The 20,872-nt window shown below is 41.3% G+C and overlaps 1 protein-coding gene across 2 annotated transcripts in view; it reads left to right on the top strand.

Moving 5' to 3' along the window:
• The window catches only part of LOC108706824 (PH and SEC7 domain-containing protein 3), a 238,960-nt gene that overhangs the window by 12,575 nt on the left and 205,513 nt on the right, over window positions 1-20,872 (top strand). The window contains exon 1 of one of the 2 annotated variants that reach the window (XM_018243560.2): window positions 11,125-11,636. The exons of the other annotated variant lie outside the window; for it this stretch is intronic. Coding sequence (XP_018099049.1) covers window positions 11,616-11,636 — 21 coding nt within the window. The 5' untranslated portion in view covers window positions 11,125-11,615. Of the gene's footprint in view, window positions 1-11,124; window positions 11,637-20,872 lie in introns of those variants that run through there. 2 annotated transcript variants of the gene reach the window in all.

Raw genomic sequence — 20,872 nt, forward strand, 5'->3', positions numbered from 1 at the left:
CCTTCCTTTGCAGATTCACCTGGCAAGTAAGTCTATCTTCGAAAGGGCCTTCCTCGATTCCGGAGCGGATGGCAATTTCATGGACGCCTTCTTTGCCGAACGCATGAAGATTCCCCTGCTTCCATTGTCTTCACCCCTGCGAATTACCGCCATAGATGACAAACCCCTGGAGTTTGAATTCGTCACAATGTTCACGGCGGAACTATCTGTACAAGTTGGGGCGCTGCATCAAGAAAAACTTTCATTCTTCATCATCCCCTGTCCTTCTACTCCAGTAATATTGGGTCTTCCATGGTTACGTCTGCATAACCCCACCATAGACTGGTCCACTGGGCAGATCTCTCGTTGGAGTTTATTTTGCCTGCAACATTGCCTTCCGCCACAACCCCTCGAGAAGGTGAATGTCTCCACTGCGGAACTAAAGACTTTGCCCTCCACTTACAAGGGATTTTCCGATGTGTTTTGTAAAAAGTCTGCAGAGTTCCTTCCCCCACATCGCTCCTATGACTGTCCGGTTGAACTCCTGCCAGGAGCCATGCCCCCCAGAGGGCGCACTTACCCTCTCTCTCCTGCAGAGACTACCGCTATGAAGGAGTACATCCAAGAAAATCTCCAGCGGGGGTTTATCCGCCCTTCTACCTCTCCTGCAGGGGCTGGGTTCTTCTTCGTGGAGAAGAAGGACGGAGGCCTTCGGCCTTGTATAGACTATCGGGGCCTGAATAAGATCACCGTGAAAAACAGGTACCCCCTGCCCCTGATTGCCGAGCTCTTTGACCAGCTGAAAGGGGCAAAGATTTTCTCCAAGTTGGATCTCCGGGGGGCCTACAACCTCATTCGCATCCGGGAGGGTGACGAATGGAAGACGGCATTCAACACTCGGGATGGGCACTATGAATATCTTGTTATGCCCTTCGGCCTATGCAATGCTCCTGCCGTCTTCCAGGAGTTTGTTAATGATGTGTTCCGAGATCTCCTAGGAAGGTTCGTAGTCGTATACTTGGACGACATTCTGATCTTCTCCAAGGACCTTGAAAGTCATCGCTCCCAGGTGAAGGAGGTACTCTCTCGTCTGAGGAAGAACTCTCTCTTCGCCAAGTTGGAGAAGTGTGTCTTCGAGGTATCCAAGATCCCCTTCCTAGGGTACATTATCTCTCCAGAGGGATTTGAGATGGACCCCGTGAAAGTGTCGGCCATCCAGGAGTGGCCTCTCCCACTGAGTACCAAGGCAATCCAGAGATTTATCGGATTTGCTAATTATTATCGACAGTTCATCCGGGGGTTCTCTTCCCGCATTGCACCTATCCTGGCCCTCATCCGGAAAGGGGGTAAACCCAGCCTGTGGCCTCCATCTGCCATAGAAGCCTTTCAGTCCTTGAAAGAGGCCTTCACGTCCGCTCCTGTTCTCCGACATCCCAATCCTGCACTGCCCTTCTGCATCGAGGTTGATGCTTCAGAAGTCGGAGCCGGAGCTATCCTTTCTCAGAGACACTCCACTGATGGAAAATTGCACCCTGTGCGTATTTCTCCAGGAAGTTCTCATCCGCAGAGCAGAACTATGATGTCGGAAATCGAGAACTCTTGGCAGTCAAGCTTGCCCTTGAAGAATGGCGTCACCTCCTGGAGGGCTCTGAAATTCCTGTCCAGATTTACACAGATCACAAGAATCTGGAGTTTATACAGTCCCTCAAGAGGCTAAATCCCAGACAAGCCAGGTGGGCCCTTTTCTTTTCTCGATTTAACTTTGTTTTGACTTATCGCCCAGGTTCCAAGAATCTGAAGGCCGACGCCTTGTCTCGTAGCTTCACTCCGGTGGACCGTGACCCTGAGAGGCAGGAACCAATCATTCCACCAGTCAAGATCATTGCCTCTCTGTATCCCCAATTTGCCGACCAGATCCTGGCTGGGCAGTCCTCGGCTCCTCAAGATACTCCGATTGGCATGGCCTTCGTCCCTCCAGAACTTCGCCTGGCCATCCTGCAACAAACCCACTGCTCCAGGCAAGCTGGACATCCTGGTCCGGCCAAGACCCTTGAACTCTTGAGGCGCCTAGTCTGGTGGCCTGATATCCGCAAGGATGTAAAGGACTTTGTGGCTGCTTGTAATGTCTGTGCCACTTCTAAGCCTAGCCATTCCCGCCCCAGCGGGTTGTTACAGCCTTTGCCGGTTCCCTCTCGTCCATGGACGCACCTCTCTATGGACTTTATTGTCGAACTTCCTCCCTCCGGTGGGAATACTGTGATCTGGGTTGTCATAGACCGCTTCAGCAAAATGGCCCATTTCATCCCTTTGAAGAAGTTACCCTCTGCGGTGGAATTATCCCAACTCTTTATTAAGTACATCTTCCGCCTGCATGGTTTCCCGGTTGAGATCGTCTCCGACAGAGGCACCCAGTTTACCGCCAAGTTCTGGCGTTCCCTATGTAAAGACTTGGGAATAGCACTTCAATTTTCGTCTGCCTACCACCCGCAGACGAATGGGGCAGCTGAACGTGTGAACCAAGCCTTAGAACAGTTCCTGAGGAACCACATGTCTCTTTGCCAGGACGATTGGTCTGACCTCCTCCCGTGGGCGGAGTTTGCTCATAATAATGCATGTCATTCCTCCACAGGAAGGTCTCCATTTATGGTGGTGTATGGACAGCACCCTCAAGCCTTTCCTCAGGACTTCGTGTTGTCGGACGTCCCGGCTGCAGATGATCTGGCAGCCCATATGCTTGCTATTTGGGCTGCAACCAAGTCTAATCTGGAGAAGAGTGCTCTAGTCCACAAGACTTTCGCGGATCGCCGTAGAAGGCCCTCTCCTCCCTACAAGGTGGGTGATAGTGTCTGGCTCTCTTCCAGGAATATTCGCTTGAAGGTGCCATCTCCCAAGTTGGGTCCGAAGTTCCTGGGTCCGTTCCCCATCTTGGAGATAATTAACCCTGTAGCCATCAGACTTCAACTCCCACCAGAGATGAGAATCCCCAACGTGTTCCACGTCTCCCTGGTGAAGCCCACCGTCTCCAACCGTTTCTCTGGTGTCCAATCTCCTCCTCCTGCCGTCTCAGTGGAGGGTCAACAAGAATTCGAGGTGGAGAGAATCCTTGATTCCAGAATCTCCAGAGGGTCCCTTCAATACCTCATCCATTGGAAGGGCTTTGGCCCCGAAGAATGCTCTTGGGAGGGACACCGTGATGTACATGCTCCTCGTTTGGTAAGAGACTTCCACTCCAAGTTTCCCCAGAAACCAAGTCCCGGTGGTCCTGAGGCCCCCCGTGAGGGGGGGGGTACTGTCAAGACCACCGGCGAAGAATCCAAGATGGCGGCACCCAGGCAACCCACGTGGGTTCCGACGCCAGCGTTGTGACGCCAGCACGGCGCGATGGTCGCAGGCGCGCTGACGCTGGCGCAAGGGCGCCAAATTCTAAGATAAAAGGACGCCTGAGGCGCCAAGATGGCGCCCGAAAATAGGATCCTGTTCCCTAAGTGATTCCTGGGTTCCCTTGCTGTTTTCCCTGCTATTTCTGCCTGATTCCTTGGAGTGACCCCTTGCCTGGACCTGGACTTCGCTGTTACTCTGCCTGCCTTTGATCCCCTGCCTTGCCCTGGACTTTGTTTGCATTCCGCCTGCCTTCTGACCTGTGCTTGGACTTTGATTATTCTCTTGCCTAACCCCTGGATACCACGACCCTGATCCCTCCTGAGGGGCTTCCTCCTAGATCCGGACTACTCCCCAGAGGGGGCTCCCGGCTCCCTGACAGGCAGCTATTTCACTTTAGCTATTTTCAGAAATTTACCAGATGGAAATTGGGACAATGTTTCTGTACTGAAATTAAGTCTTCATCTGTGACATGAAGCAGGATTTCTAATGAAATAGAAATGAGAATTAATTAGAAATCGACAGTGCTACAGCACAGTGCTATCATTTTTCATTATGAAAGGCTGTTTCTACATAATGCAGTGAATTTATGTAACAGGAAAAGAGAGTGAACATACCCATTTAGTAAAATAATGAAAATATACATATATATTTAAATATTGTTGATAATGTGTAAATCAAAGCTTTTTGAAGCTTATTCCGATTTTTACGGTACAAGTTCCTTATACTGAAGCGAAGATTAAGTGTCGGTACAAGAAGTTAATTTGCACCAAAACATTTTATCTATTTTATCAGCTTGAATGCAGCTGATTTTTCCATTCATAAAAATATAGTTATAATTGATATAATACACAAGGGCCTTGATCATACTGTAAAATATATAATTTCACAAATTTATCATCTAAGGTACTTAGTAACAATCGAGTCTTGTGTAACACTACTTGTGTTTTTTAAAAGCTAATGTACATCTGCTGTAATATCTAAGGATATACTGTAACATATAAGGCACATTGGGGCTCCAAGACCTGTATACAATACTTTACAAGTAAGCATATATTTAACATGTCTACTGTATTTAATTTAAGTGAAAATTAAAGCTGTACATAGGGTGATAGAAATTGCCTATTTGGTGTAGTTCACCAACATCTGTAGGCTCACAAACCTACATCTCAGACCTACTTTGCTCTTTGATGAGTATTGAGAAGATAACTTACAGTAATAGAGTATAAAGGAAAAAAAAATCTTTTCCTTGTAACAAAATTGGGCAGTACATTGTTATATAAATGTTATATAGATGCTAGGAAAAAACAGAATACATCAGAATAAAGTAATATTTTGGCGGGGATGGGTTATATTCTGCCAAACAATTTTGGAAGGAAGGGAAGTATTTGTGGTCAGAAAAGGCATTTATGTTTAGTTATTCTTTATTTCACTTTATGATAATTTCAAGAAAAGTGTGCTTAAAGTGAACACGTCTTAAGCTATAATTTAAATCATGCTGATCTGCTGAAAGGAATCACTTCCTTGCCTGCAGATCTCCTTGGAAGTTGTTTGTATCGGTTCAATGGAGTGAATCACAACGCACAAACCAAGATAATAAAGGAGAATTATATGCAGTGCAGAATGTGTCATTGCTGTTTTTGTTCAGAATTCCATTATGACGCTGCTAGGAACTCTGGGAGGTGACGAAAGAGTCATCATCATAAAAACAAAGGGGGTTATGCAATAAAAGGGCATATGAGGGAACAAGTATTAGCACTAGGTAAGATTTTTATGTGTAAAGGAAGAGGAGGAGGTTCAGTCCTAATGTTATGATGATATATTTGCAGATGTAGAAATTAAATCTCATTCCTGATATACACTGTATGCAGCCAAGTATCCTTGTATCATCCATCTCACTCTGTAAAGTGCTATTGACACCACTCTGATTGGATGATCTCTACTTTGTGTATAAAGAATGCTTTGAGTGTCATTATGTGTACTGAAAGAGAAAACACACAGTAGCACACATTTACTAACAATGGGTACATTTGCACAGTAACACATAATACTTTAATAACTCAATTGCAAGAATATTGAAAGCAAATATGTGATTGGTTGCCACGGGTTTTTGCCCAGGTGCAATATTGTTTATAATTATTAGTAGATAACAATAAAAGGTTTTTTTTCTGACACACTTCTTGCTCATTGTTTGCCCTTGCAATTACTTCTTAAGCTCTGCCAGCTGATAAAGGAAAAACAAGGGCTGAAACATGTTGTGTGCAATGCAATAAAAGCATTTATTTGCTAATAATAAGGGGCAGATTTATTAAGGGACAAAGTGAAAATTCCAATTTGAATTTTTTTGGTCAAAACTCTCACATTCTAATTGTGAATTATCCATACTCGAGTCGAGTTCTAATACGAATTCCTAGATTTATAATACTCGGCCATTTAAGAACTCAAATTAGACTATTCCCCACCTTAAACCTGCAGAATGACTGTATAAGTCAATGGGAAAGTCCAGGGATCAATTTGGTGATGTTTGCAGCCTTCCTGACATTTGAGGTTTTTTTTGGAGAAAAAGAACTTGAATCGAGTTTTTTTTATTTGATTCAAGTTTATTTTAATTTAAATCAAATTCGATTCGAGTTTTTGGGTCAATTCAATTTGTCTGAGCTGAAAAAAAATTGATTTTATTAATGAATTTTGATTGGTCAAATTTTGAGTTTATGGGAGTTTTAAAAAACTTGCATGAATTTAAAATTCGACTCTTGATAAATGTGTCTCTAAGTAATGCTGTGTTCCCCTATTCTACAGTTAGCCTATTGTTACTTTGCTAAACTGACATTTGGCTTGTGACCACATATACTAGTGCATATACATGTGCATTTTGGTTTTACTTAACCACTATTGCTCCTAATCTTACATAAAGCAAAATACTTTAGAAATGTTTTAACTAATGAGTTTCTAGTAGTTATCATTATAGGTAATACACCACAGAACATAAGACTAGTTCCATGTACTCAGCATCTTCAAGTTAGATATTATCAAACAGGGTGCTCTGTGTTTGGTTCCTACCCACAAAAAGTCACACATGATCTTGCAGTGCTCCACTGTTTTTTTCTTGTAATAACTCTCAGTATTCCTTGATAGCCAAAGGTTGTTGGAACAGCAAAAATACAAAACAAAAAAACCAATCACATGTATTTCAAACAAGTCGTTTAGTGAACTGATCGCTCAACATTGTTGCCTTAGGACCCTTACTTGCCAGAATTGAAAACAGTTCTAATATTGTTTTTTTTCTAAATGCAAGAAAGACTAACATAGTAATGTAATAAAAGTTGGTAACGGAAAAACTATTTGTAATATGAAAATGTATGCCTTTGAGAGAATGAATGTTCATTTGTGTAAATTTAATATAATGTTATCGAACCCAGAAACTTTTTAGTGACCACTTCCGACAGTGGAAGAAAGATTAGAAATTTTATGATTTGCACCAGTGTGCAAACCATAAAATGTATGTAAACAAACTTCTTAATGAAAAAGTTATGTTTGCTCCAAAAGATTATGGCGAATTTTCGCCTGCAAAGGCTTCGACACTTTGCACCACTTTGTCAGGCGCAAATTCGCATTTTAGCAATTTTAGCTATTTGCTAAAATGCGAAGTTGCGTCTTGGCAGCCGAACTCTGGCGACACTTTGCTAGCTTTAATTCATCAGCACAAGCATTTCATAACAGTCTTTCACTAACGTTCGTTTCTGCCTATTAAAACTTTGTTAGTACAATTTCACTTAGGTCAATTCGAATAGGGTGGGTACATATACTGTAGGTTGTATAGACATCTTTGTTAGAGATGTTGGTGCAAATGCTTGAAGTGGCCACTTATTATTAAAAATGTTCAAAGAAGCAAAATAAAGACAAAAGGGATCCTCTAATGCCCTAGACATTAGCCCAACCTAAAATAAATGTGACATGCTCCTCAAATGGTAAAAAAAGGTTAAAACAAAAATTTGTAATAGTTTAAAATTTTTAAAGACAATCGCACTTTAAAATATGAAAAAATGCGAGCATTTTTTTTTTATCATTTTATAACTTTTTTGGCATACAGGATATAATGTCACTGACATAAGATTGAGGAGCGACAGCCACTTTGTCTTTTAGTAAATCTGCCCCTATGACACCTTCAAGTAGTTTTTAATATTTGCAATACGCAATTAAAATTTGCAATGCAACAACAGTCAAAGGAAGAATATTATATTGTCAAATGTGAATTTGTATTCTTATTTATGGAAATAGTTTTTCTCTTTGCAACTTTTACTACATTCCCCCTAATAATCTAAAATAACATGACTGCAATGTTTTTTTTTCTTTACAAGAAAAGGAAAAAGAAACCCCACCAATAGTTATGATTCTAAGGTTGACAGGAAAATTCTAATAGGTGATGCACCCTACTTATTTAACAACAATAATTCATAAGAAATTATACTAAAAAAAAGATTTTAAAGTGCCAGTGCCGTTATAACCACATTAACTTTTCCTGAATACTTTGAGATTGAAAAATTGAAAAATCAAACTAATTCAATTCATCTGTGAGATAATATTACTCCTTAAATTCATCCATAGATAGAAAAAAAATTCATTGTTTAAGTAAAGTGCAGTGCAATAATTTAGAGTATTAGACCCAAAAAATTAATTAGTTGAATTAAATAGTAGTTAAAAATGACCAAACATGGTAGTGGGTTAAAAAATGTAGTCACAATCCAAAAAATTAGATAGTAGAAACTAGAAAAAATAGATGGTGGAGTTGTCCCATAAACTAGCTACCTGATTTTTTTCTAGAGCCTGGGACACCACAAAGATAAGGCATGACAGGGTAACCGGGGTTGTGGCCTTGGTATTTAACTTGCCCTAGATGTTTAAAAGAGGCTAAGTAACACTAAAAAGCCACAAACTGTCGGCCCCTTAGAATGGAAAGAAGATTATAAGAGGTTGTATGGAGTAGTAGAGGATTTGACCCAAAAATTCTTGCCCCCACTTCCGTTGAAAAAAAAAAACCAAACCAGACTATTAGTTATAGACCGAATTTACAAAAAGATTCAATTTGAGCAAAAGAGGATTACTGAGAACGCCGACGTACGTTTCGCTAAACAGCTTTGTCAAGGCGAAAATGAAGAGTCTCACCGGTGTGACTGTAGAAATAGACTTCCGCAATGCGCATCACTGATCTCGTCTCTCGCGAGATTCTAGTCATTGATCTCACCTCTCGCGAGATTACAGTTACCAAACATGCGCCGAACTTAGTTCTCTTACTTCTCGCCAGTGTACTTCATCTTGTCGCTCCCACCAGGATCAAGATGCGCATTGGTGTGCTCCCACTATTAAAAAGTACTGTAGATACAAAACATGGAGATTTAGGTCTATTTTAGCTCATTATACATTAAAGGGGAATTAAAACAGACTATGTACCCTCAGCATTGTATTTGTTGATTACTAATGGGAGAGACAAAGGTTTTCTTCTATATCAGTAAGTTTACTGAGTGAGAACCATTTTATGCAGTAAACAATGCTCTATGTTCTACTTCAAACTTTTCCATAAATAAATCAGTTATACTGTATACACTGACTGAAAGCTTTTCATTCAGAATAGATAAATATCAGATAATCAGTCCAGTCTCCAGCATGATAAGCTTGCTTGCAGGATGATATGGTTTGCTTTTTTTTTTGCACTGGAACAAGTATTTTCTGCCTTTTCAGGAACTGTGGGCTGGGGTTTGCTTGCAAGTCTACCTTAGCTAGACAGCTCAAGACTGAGCTAGTCAGGTAACTTGTTGTTGGATGACCTGCCTAGCTGGCAGGACCATACCGGGATTAAAAATTGGCCCTGGTGTTTTAAGTACACAGAGGTCCAAGTAGCCCCTCTGGTTAGGTAAAACAAGTGAAAACTAAATTCTGATTAGTTGCTTCTACAGAGTAGCAGAATCAACACTGTATGTATACAGGACCATTATCAGGGGGGTGCAGTGACCTTTTTAGAGAGACAGCTTTTTTTTTTCTTTAAAGCAACAGTATGAGGGCTCTCCTGCCCCTGGGCACACAAGACAACATCTGGGCATTAGTGGTGCTTAAAATGGCCTTTATTTTACTGGTGGACCTGATGATTAAATTAAATTAAATCTACAAGAAGATTTCCTGTCTTAGGCTTTATTTTAGGGCATTTATTTCATGAACTTTTTTTACGTGTTCCACCATCTGGAAACACATACAGAGGGTCTCTGTACCCACAGCACTGCAGTGAACTTACAAACACAGGTGAGATGCTGCATGTTGCTCGTTTACAAGGTTGTATTGTTAGAACTGTGGCAGTCAACATGCCACCCCACCTGCAGTCATTTCCTATTTAAATTCATTTGGAAGGAGCTTTCTTTGGCAGACCTTGGAGCTGCCACCAGGTAGGAAGCACAATGAAATCTTGTGGATTGATGTGTGGATGATGTGTGCAGGTTAGAATAAGTATAACTGTAGGTATGAGCATGCTGGTCTCAACATTTGTGTGTACATGCACCATGTGATCCCAAACCAGTAGATCATGGGCAATGTTCCCTCTAAGGTGTGTGCTCGTATGTGTTTTTTTTTTTTTTTGTGAAATGACTGAATTTGGTATTCTGACCCGAGCATACAGTTTTTAAAAACTGTGTTTATAAATATAAAATGTGCACACAAAATAATTTTTTTGCACACATAGCAGAGAAGGAATTAGAGTTAACATTGATTGTGAGCAGTGTCGGACTGGCCCACTGGGATACCAGGAAAACTCTGGGTGGGCCCAGGTGTCAGTGGGCCCTCATACTGCTAAACATTTTGCCTATTTCATGGTCATTCCTTATTTCTATGAGAACAAAGAGGCTAAATTGATGGAATAATAGATTATAGGGTGTAAAGAAAAGAGAATAGAGATTAAGTAAGGAGAGGAAGAATAATAGTACTGAGAGTGGGCCCCTGGTCTAAGGTTTTTTGGTGGGCCCCTGGTCTATTGTTTTTGGGTGGGCCCCTGGTGTCCGACACTGATTGTGAGCAAAATGTTGCTCCTGGTGGCCACAAACCAGGTGCTTATTTTTTATTCTTGGCTCAGAGGCAAGTTTGGTTGCATAAAAATCAGGTGTACTGCCAAACTGAGCCTCCTGTAGGCTACTGATGCATATAGGGGCTACAAATAGCCAATCACAGCACTTATATGGCACCCACAGGAAAGTTTTCATGCTTGTGTTGCTCCCCAAATCTGTTTATATTTGAATGTGGATCATGGGTAAAAAAAATTATGGACACCTGGCTTAAGGTGGCCATATACACACAGAAATTATCATATGATCGTATAATATCGTACACTATTTGGTGCATGCACGGTGGGAGATGACCAACTGATATAACCCTTATTTGTTATCCACCATTTATTCCCTGTTTGTTATAACTAAGGCAAAGCACTGCGTATCTTGTCAGCGCTATATAAAGAAATGATGATGATGATTGGCAAAAGACTGGGATACCAGTTGACGTCGACGGAAAAGATAGAAAATATCGAATACTTGAATTCAGTTCCCAGGAGCTTGAAATCTCCCATCACTTAAAACGTATGCTTATTCATACTCCTCCTGGCTCAGAATGTTACCTCAGAGTTAAAGAAGATAATTCATCTTGTAGCCTTTTGCATTAATAAAGTAAATAAATGATTATTACTTCTGATATTTGCATTTTACATGGGGGGAAGGCTCCCATTGTATAAGTCTATATAATATTAACGTGGTTTCTCACTTCCGCGTTGGAACTGAGTACATTGTTATTTTTAGCTAAGTACAAATACATCGTTGCACAGTTGGTATATGTTCCCAGACACGTGGTATTTGGCAGCCCTAGGTAGAATCAAACAAATGGCAAGGGCCTTGGCTGTACGATTCAGTTCCTGGAGACCTGTGTGCAATCACAGTACTGTAGGAGGTGCTGCGCTGCCTGAGCTCCAGCAAACACACCGGCCTGTGAGAGCCGGATCTCCAGGCAAAGGCAGAAGGAGGTGGAGAGCTGGGGCTGCAGGAGTTCCCACAGCGATTCCAACAAAGAAGGGTCACGATACTGAGGTGCTGCACCAGGGAATAAAGGCAATTCCTACATAAGGAGGGGACAAACAGATTGGAGGAGGTGGAGTAAAATTAAGAGAAAGACACAAAAGGAAATCACAATACATTATCCGTGCAGCAGCAGCTACCGCGACATTTCAGCTATGGAAAATGGAAGAAGGAGATGGTGGGGTAAGAAAAACTAAATATTCCTGCTCTCTGCTTAAGGGCCGCTCGTTATTGTATCATATGGAAGCTGGCTGCCGAATGTGTTTGGTGTGTTTGCAAGAGAGACAGGAGCTCTGCTCAGTTTTCTTTCCTGACACTTCCTTTACAACAGGGACATCTGTTCTGCCACTGGGTCATCACGGGAGTGTAGTGCTGCTGTGTATAGAGTGTAGTGCTGCTGTGTATAGAGTGTAGTGCTGCTGTGTATAGAGTGTAGTGCTGCTGTGTATAGAGTGTAGTTCTGCTGTGTATAGAGTGTAGTGCTGCTGTGTATAGAGTGTAGTGCTGCTGTGTATAGAGTGTAGTGCTGCTGTGTATAGAGTGTAGTGCTGCTGTGTATAGAGTGTAGTGCTGCTGTGTATAGAGTGTAGTGCTGCTGTGTATAGAGTGTAGTGCTGCTGTGTATAGAGTGTAGTGCTGCTGTGTATAGAGTGTGTAGGTGTGCTGCTGTGTATAGAGTGTAGTGCTGCTGTGTATAGAGTGTAGTGCTGCTGTGTATAGAGTGTAGTGCTGCTGTGTATAGAGTGTAGTGCTGCTGTGTATAGAGTGTAGTGCTGCTGTGTATAGAGTGTAGTGCTGCTGTGTATAGAGTGTAGTGCTGCTGTGTATAGAGTGTAGTGCTGCTGTGTATAGAGTGTAGTGCTGCTGTGTATAGAGTGTAGTGCTGCTGTGTATAGAGTGTAGTGCTGCTGTGTATAGAGTGTAGTGCTGCTGTGTATAGAGTGTAGTGCTGCTGTGTATAGAGTGTAGTGCTGCTGTGTATAGAGTGTAGTGCTGCTGTGTATAGAGTGTAGTGCTGCTGTGTATAGAGTGTAGTGCTGCTGTGTATAGAGTGTAGTGCTGCTGTGTATAGAGTGTAGTGCTGCTGTGTATAGAGTGTAGTGCTGCTGTGTATAGAGTGTAGTGCTGCTGTGTATAGAGTGTAGTGCTGCTGTGTATAGAGTGTAGTGCTGCTGTGTATAGAGTGTAGTGCTGCTGTGTATAGAGTGTAGTGCTGCTGTGTATAGAGTGTAGTGCTGCTGTGTATAGAGTGTAGTGCTGCTGTGTATAGAATGTAGTGCTGCTGTGTATAGAATGTAGTGCTGCTGTGTATAGAGTGTAGTGCTGCTGAGCGCCGTACCACAGTCACATATGCCCCTGCTAGTAATTCATTCATTTGTGTCCCTTCATCTCCTGACCTTACATTTTATAGTTTTTACTCAGAATCACCTTAGAACTAGTAACTTTGTTTGTAAGTGCTGTCGTTTCCTGTACTCCTCCTTTCTATGGAAACATGTTTCAGGAAACACATGGCACCTTTTTATTTAGTTATATCACAAGTATTGCATCAAAGTATCAATATTTTATTTCAATATTTTAATTAGGCACCAAAGCTCTAACTATACATAGACAATAATCTTCATTCTGTTGTGATTAGTGCTTGCTTCAACAAGCCTGCTGTGTTTGTGAAACAAACAGTAACACAAACGTATGATGCCATGGCTAAAGCTGGCACCTTTATGTAAAAGTAATAACCAGTTATGCATTCTCATATTACATATTCTTTTGTTGCCATACCAAAGGAACACTATTTATTTAAAAAAAAAAATTATCACATTTCGAGAATAGCAATCCACTGGTATTTATATTATTTATTATTATTAGAAGAAGAAAACTCAAGGCTGATGCTAGGTGATGTCAGTCGGTTGTCATCTCAAGTTTACTGAAGCTTTTGTATTTGAAATAACCTTATAAAAGCACTTGTTCTGGGACTGTATTGTTACATGGCGATAGTCTGGGCTATATTTAGCACCAGTGCTGCCTGAGACACAAAACTTCTACAACTTCTCCCTGCCAGTTGGCACTTGGACAGAACGTTCTGTGCATATGCAAATCGCTGAAGCCTTCAAATCCAACAACAGTTTTAGCTGCAAATGTTGAATAATGGGTTGGGGGTAATTATTTTTTTCTATATACGACCAATGCCACTAAAGCTGCCACCCTGGGGATGCACCCTTACATAGTTAAGTTGGGTTAAAAAAAAGACCAAAGTCCATCAAGTTCAACCCCTTCAAATAAAACCCAGCGAACATACCTACACACACCCACTGAAACTATATACCAATATCTATATTAATTGTACATTTTAGTATCACTATAGCCTTGGATATTAAGCTTGTCCAAGAAATTATCCAAGCCCCATATAAGGGTCGCACAACATCATCTAGTGCATTCCGCAACCTCAATGTCCTCACTGTAAAGACCCTTCTACGTTACTGCAAATAAAAGTTCTTTTCCTCTAGTCTGAAGGGGTGGCCTCTGGTCCAATGATCAATTTTATGAAATAATAGATCTCCCATTAGCTGTTTATAATGCCCTCTAATGTACTGTAGTTATAAAGAGTAAACATGTCCCCTCACAAGTGTCATTATTTCAGAGAAAACAACCCCAATCTTGACATTCTACCCTCATAATTTAAATCTTTCATCTCCTTAACCAGTTTAGTTGCAAATCTCTGCAGTCTCTCCAGCTCATTGATATCCTTCTTAAAGGAACAGTAACACCAAAAAATGGAAGTGTTTCAATAGAATGACAATATATTGTAGTGTTGCCCCGCACTGGTACAGCTGGTGTGTTTGCTTCAGAAACTGTTCAGAAACAGTTGATATAAACAAGCTGCCGTGTAGCCATGGGGCAGTGTCAGCATTCTGCATGGAGCTTATAGTTCTGCACAATTTAGTATCATCAGCAAAAATAGAAACAGTACTTTCAATGCCCTCCTCCAGGTCATTAATAAACAAGTTACAAAGCAAAGGATCAAGTACAGAGTCCTGTGGTACGCCACTTACAACACTGGTCCAATTAGAAAATGTTCCATTTACCACCACTCTTTGAGTTCCTATTTTCAAAACATGGCCCTGGCCATGGTACTTCTGTGTGTATTAATAAAAATGGTGTAGCCCATTTTGAAAATATAAAGATATTCTAAGTCACCTCAAACTCCCATTACCATAAAAGCATCTAGCAAGTGAAGTGACTCATAACTTTATATAGACTTTGATTTCCTTGGTCTTTATTAATATACTTTTATTTAACAGTGGGGTTGTATTTTTCTCTATATGTACATGCATAGATTTAGTAACAGGTATAGGACCTAAAATTTGCAAAGATTGAGACCTGAGGCTTTCTGGATAAAGAATATTTTAGATCACCATCCCTACTACGGGATTGTTTTGCCACCAATATGGATTCATGCAGCTATTTCGTCAGATAAGTAGAACTCTACCGAAGTAGAACTCTAACAGCGCAATATGCTCAGAAAAAAACTATAGATATCTTTCCCACTGCCCACTATTTAGTTTTGTGGTACACACAAGATTCTGGGGAATGATAAGACATAGGCTGCAAGTTTGAGCCTTGGGCATGGCACTGTTGCCCTCTTGGTTGGGTCACATTGATTAGCTGCAAACTAAATAATTCAAAAGATACCAGTTACTTGACTTCTGGACTCTAGGTCAGAGTTGACTGCATCTTATCACTGAGCAACTGATTCCAGCTACTGAAGGTTTATAAATCGGTGTCTCTATTGATGTCTATGTGCGACAGTATTCTTTAGATCAGTACAAATTCAAAGCATGTCCAAGGTTGGACTTGGCAGATCCCCTCTCCTGATATTCAGATTGTAAAAAAAAAAAAGTTTTTCGGCGTTGTGCAGTTCTGTCTGCTCATGCCCTTGGCGCCTTCATTCATGCGTGCCGACACAGTAGGGGGGCGTAGAGGGCCCTGGACAGCAGTCCCGGTGGGCCGAGGCCCCGGCCCCCCAGTCCGACCCTGATCGTGTCCTAATTCACAGAACTCCCCATTGTGGGTTTGATGTTCCCAAGCCCTTGTGAACTTGCAGCCTGTGTCTATGAAATGGAATGGGTTTAACAGTTATTCTGCAGGTATGGGAATTGTTATCCAGAATGCTTGGGACCAGGGGTTTTCCGGATAACGGATCTTTCCATAATTTGGATCTTCATACCTTAAATCTACAAAGCAGAAGAATCTTCAAAAGTTACCTGCCCAGCACCCCCCTTTGATTGCGTCCTAGACAGGTGCCTCTTCTGCCTACCCCTAGTTCTGACCCTGACAACTGTTTGAGAGAGTACTTAAATATTGACTTTCTAGGAATGGGGAAAAATACTTTGGGGTATATTTATCAAAGAGGTAAAGTTAGAGATCACCACAGTCCTCTAAAGTAAAATTCTGCCACTTTCCATTTATTTCTATGGGATTTCTATGGGTGAAAGTTCATCCTTTGATAAATACTCCTTTTAAAATCCCCATAGAAATGAATGGAGAGTGGCTGAATTTCACTCTAGCAGACTATGGCGATCTTTAATTTTACTCTTTGATAAATATACCCCTTTGTGTGCTTAATTATGTACCCTTAATTTAATTAATTTATTATTTTCTGAGTACATGGATATTTCATAGGTTTGTTTTTTTTCCATAGAGACATTGAGCTTTCTATGAGAAAAATAGTTGCCTTTTAGTTAGCAGAAACAGTAGACATCATGACACCTATGGCAGTAGCCTGACTCAGTGAGGTACCCGAGGGATGACATGTCTCATATATTTGTGCCTACTGAGACTTGGGCTAATGTCTATGTAACAACAGATGTTGTATGAGGAATGGTGCTACTAAGTGTATTGGGACTGTTTCTTTATATTGAAAGGTAGATGTCATCAGAACACCATAGTGTAATGTCCCCTGTGACATAATCTAAATGAATACGTTTTTACAATTGATTTCCTTATCCTTTATGCTAAAATCATTGTAATATTGCTAGAAAATAATTAATTGTACAGCATCTTCTTAAGATAATCGGTCAGAGAATGCATGTATGACTGCTAACCTCTGCAACCCCCACCCAAAGGCTCTGTTTTATGCCTCTGCTTCATTGTTATAAGGGATGAATTTGACCTATTCCCCTCAAGGCAATACTTTTGATATAATTTTGCAGATCAGAGGCGTCTCCCTCTGTAATTTTTTCAAGCATACACAGTTATTTGACACTATTTGACATTTTGCAAGCATTTATAACCCCTGTATATAACACTGGACACATCACTGATGTGTGGGGAGACCATTTTGCCATTAGTCACACAAATAAGAGGTTCATACCTATAATTGTCTGATTTTATAGAACAGGTATGGGACCTGTATCCAGAATGCTCGGGACCTAGGGCTTTCCGGATAATTGATCTTTCTGTAATTTGGATCTTCATACCTTACGTCTACTAGAAACTCATGTAAACATGAAATAAACCCAATAGGCTGGTTTTGTTTCCAATAAGGATTAATTATATCTAAATTGGGATCAAGTACAAGGAACTGTTTTATTATTACAGAGAAAAATGAAATCATTTTTTTAAAAAATTGGATTATTTGGATAAAATGGAGTCTATGGGAGATGGACATTTCGTAATTTGGAACTTTCTGGATAATGGGTTTCCAGATAATGGATCCCATACCTGTACTGCCACTTAGTAATCCAGATGCAGATTCTGAGCTGGGACAATTTGCTATATCAGTTGATATATTTATCAACATCTGTGCAATATATTAAAGGTAACAATTATATCAGCTGCCTTTAAAGGAGAAGGAAAGGCTACAATTAAGTAATCTTTATCAGAAAGGTCTATATAAATACACCAGTAAACCCTCAGAGTAATGCTGCTCTGAGTCCTCTGTTAAAAGAAACACCACATTTCTTTCCGTCTATTGTGTATACATGGACTTCTGTATCAGACTTCCTGTTTTCAGCTGAAACCTCCAGGGCAGGGCTTGAGCATGCTCAGTTTGCTCCTCTCCCCCTCCCTCCTCCCATCCCTGCTGTAATCTGAACTCAGAGCTGTAAGTGAGCAGGGAGAGACTCAGGCAGGAAGTGAGGTCACACCAAGGTTATATGGCAGCTTCTATCCTAAACAAACAGAGACAGCGTCTAGAGCTGTTTACTCAGGTATGGTAAAACATTCTGCAGAATAAATATAGCATTCTAGCTTGCACTATTGGGGCTAATATGTTGGCAATAAACTGTCTTGGAGCTTTCCTTTAAAGGAAAACTAAAGTCTAACCAAAGAAGGAGGCAAAACATTTTGCACATTATGTTTTGGGCTTCTGCACCAGCCCAAGGCAACCACAGCCCTTTAGCAGGGAAGATCTGTGCCTCCAAAGATGCCCCAGTAGCTCCCCATCTTTTTTTCTGCTGATTCACTGCACATGCTCTGTGCTGCTGTCAGTTACTGAGTTTAGGTACTCACTCACAATATACTGTATATACAGAATAGAAATTTCACAATATACAGCTGATTTGTACCCAATACTGATGATTACTACGTGTCAGCTCAGAAACCAGTTCAACTAGCATCAAGATTTAAAGGAGAAGTCAATGGCGCTAAAATCCCTCCCCCATCCCAGTGGTGCCCTCCTCCCCCCTGGCCTACCTGCCCCGGGGCAAATGCCCCATAGTTGCTACTTACCCCTCGGCGCAGCTCCTGTCCATGGGGTTCACAGGCGCCATCTTCTCCCGTGCGGTCTTCTTCCTGGATTGCCGGCATGAGCAGTAGGAGCATTTGCTGGTTCAGCTCTACTGCGCAAGCGCCGAAAGTTTCGAAGTTTCGGAAAAGTTTCCAAAACAACAAATCGGAAAACTTTGTGACTTCCGGCGCATGCGCAGTAGAGCTAAACCGGCAAATACTCCTACTGCGCATGCACCGCCAAACGTCGGGAAATCCCAGAAGAAGACCGCACGGGAGAAGATGGCGCCTGTGAACTCCGTGGACAGGACCCGGCCAAGGGGTAAGTAGCAATTTAGGGGCATTTGGGTAGGGGGATAGGACAGGGGGGAGGAGGGATGGGGGGCAACACAGGTGAGGGGGGAGGGATTTTAGTGCCTAAGGGGTTTAGTTCTCCTTTAATAATTACCCTTGTAGCATCAGTTTATATTACAGACAAACCTTATTTACTGCTTGATGATTTGCAATGACCCCTAAGCTCAGAGCCACTGAACATGTGAGTGTCACAGACACTTTCCAAGATAGTGACCCCCTGTGACAAGTTTGAACTCCTGGATCATTGCTGCCATTGAGATGCTGAACCTTTAGGCCAGTACAATAAGCTTAGTATGTAACCATATTCATTATTTAAGGTTTAGTTCTCCTTTAATGAAACTCAGGGATTCTGCTTAGCAGGCCAAAGATAGTATGTGTCTACTACTGTATCAAATTAGACAAGTTTGCAGATTTAGTGACCCCTCCCCCCAGTCAGCTCCAGGGAGACATGGGAAGGTGAAAATTTTAATTTTAAATTTCAGGAATATGGTCAAAAATAAAAATTTGAAAAAATAAAAAAACAAGTTTTACTACTTCAAGACAAGATAAAAATCAGGGGCTTAATTTTCCAGTTTATTTTTCAAGTACACCACACATCACCAATTGCCAGGCATAGCTGGAAAAAATACAGTGTAATTGTCAGTGTTTTAATTTTTGGTTTAAAGTTCTGGCATAAAATCTAGTGGGCACTTGAAAATAGTGTGGAAAAAACTGTTCATGCATCAACATTTTTTTTAAAAAATTTTTACCATTGTAATTTACATGCTGTGTGAATTTTTCCCATTGACATGAATGGATTTCTCCATAACAAAGAATGCAAACGCAAAATAGCGGCATTAAGTACTGCACTTGGCAATGTAAAAGAAAATGCACACCTTTATAAATCTGCAGTTAACACAGTTTTTCCCAACACAAATGATTTTATATACAATTGAACAAAGTGTAAACATTGTTGGGACTGGGAGAGAGATCATCGGAGCTCCAGCCATGAGACAAGTTGAGAAACTTGCTTAATGTCGCAGTGAATTTTAATAATACTAATGCAGAGAGAGGATTTTCCGTCGCCTTACTCTGCTGCCAAAAGGGAAGCGCTTCAGCTGCCTTAGGAAGGCAGGGAGGGCTGAGATAGGCAAGTTCTATAAATTTCAGAAACAGCAGAAATCAGAATTAACTGGATCTCATGGGAGATTCTTTTTTGACCCCTCTGCTTTTTTTGATCTGTTTTGCACACATTTATTGAAGTTGAGAATCCATTCTGATTTACTCCTAATCTCATCAGATGCTAGGTTTGCAGTCTTATTCCCAATGGTTTATTTTAACACCTGTGACACGAATGGGTAATGGGGCTGTGACAATCATAGTAATTCCGTATACACGATTTTTTGTTTTCCTAGTAATTATATTTAGTCATCTTTAATAATTGGCGTCAGTCACGTGAGGGTCACATTTTGGAGTTTAAATGAGTAACTGTATCACTACTAGATTTACAATTTTCAGCCTGCAGCAGTATTTGTTGTTGAGTAGCAGTTTTGAGATGGGTAGCATGTAATATGTTCCTGTGCTAGATAGTATCCAATGAGGGCATTTTTGCTGGTATAAAAATAATAAGGAGAGTTAAACCAATCGACTGCAATTCATCAGCTGGCGAAAGCAGACACTGTAATCCTTTATCAGCCTGTCTATCCAAATGATGTAGTATAATGAATAATATAATAACTCGCTCCCTAACTCGTGGATTTATATAGCACTCTTGGATTTTAACATTGCCTGTGTTATTTTAAGCTATTTTAAATCTTGCTATTTTTTTAAATATAAAGAGGAAGGGCATCCAACCAGTGTGTGTGTGTGTGGGGGGGGGGGGGTTGAGACTGGAGTAAGCGTAAGCCCCTCACAATCAGATGTTGAAACAGCACAGGGACTTGAGGAAAGGGGCTTACGAAGAGACCAGTTTGGCAACTGATTGTATGTTTTACAGTGGCTAAATGATGTGGGCATGGTGTCTGGAGGTGACAAAGACATTCCAACAATTTGCATTGCAGCATTTAGATATATATTGAAGATGTGGCAAACTATATGTCAGTCCTCTGGTGCTGATGTTTGCCCTCGCGAGAGGTCGCGTCATTTTCGCGCATCGGCGCGTCCACGTCGAGTTGGACGCGCGCGCGGGCGAAGGTTCGCGGGCGCGCGCCCGTTTTTGACGCATGCGCACAGCGCGTAAAAGGACACCGAGGCCTGCAAATCACTGCGAAGTGATCTTGCCCTGACACTAAGCGTTCCTGAACTTTTGACTGCCTGATCTATTGGTTTCCTGAATACTTTGGCCTGTTTATCGACTCTTCTTT

Source organism: Xenopus laevis, chromosome 1S (genome assembly GCF_017654675.1).
Source record: "Xenopus laevis strain J_2021 chromosome 1S, Xenopus_laevis_v10.1, whole genome shotgun sequence".
Classification (NCBI taxonomy): domain Eukaryota; kingdom Metazoa; phylum Chordata; class Amphibia; order Anura; family Pipidae; genus Xenopus; species Xenopus laevis.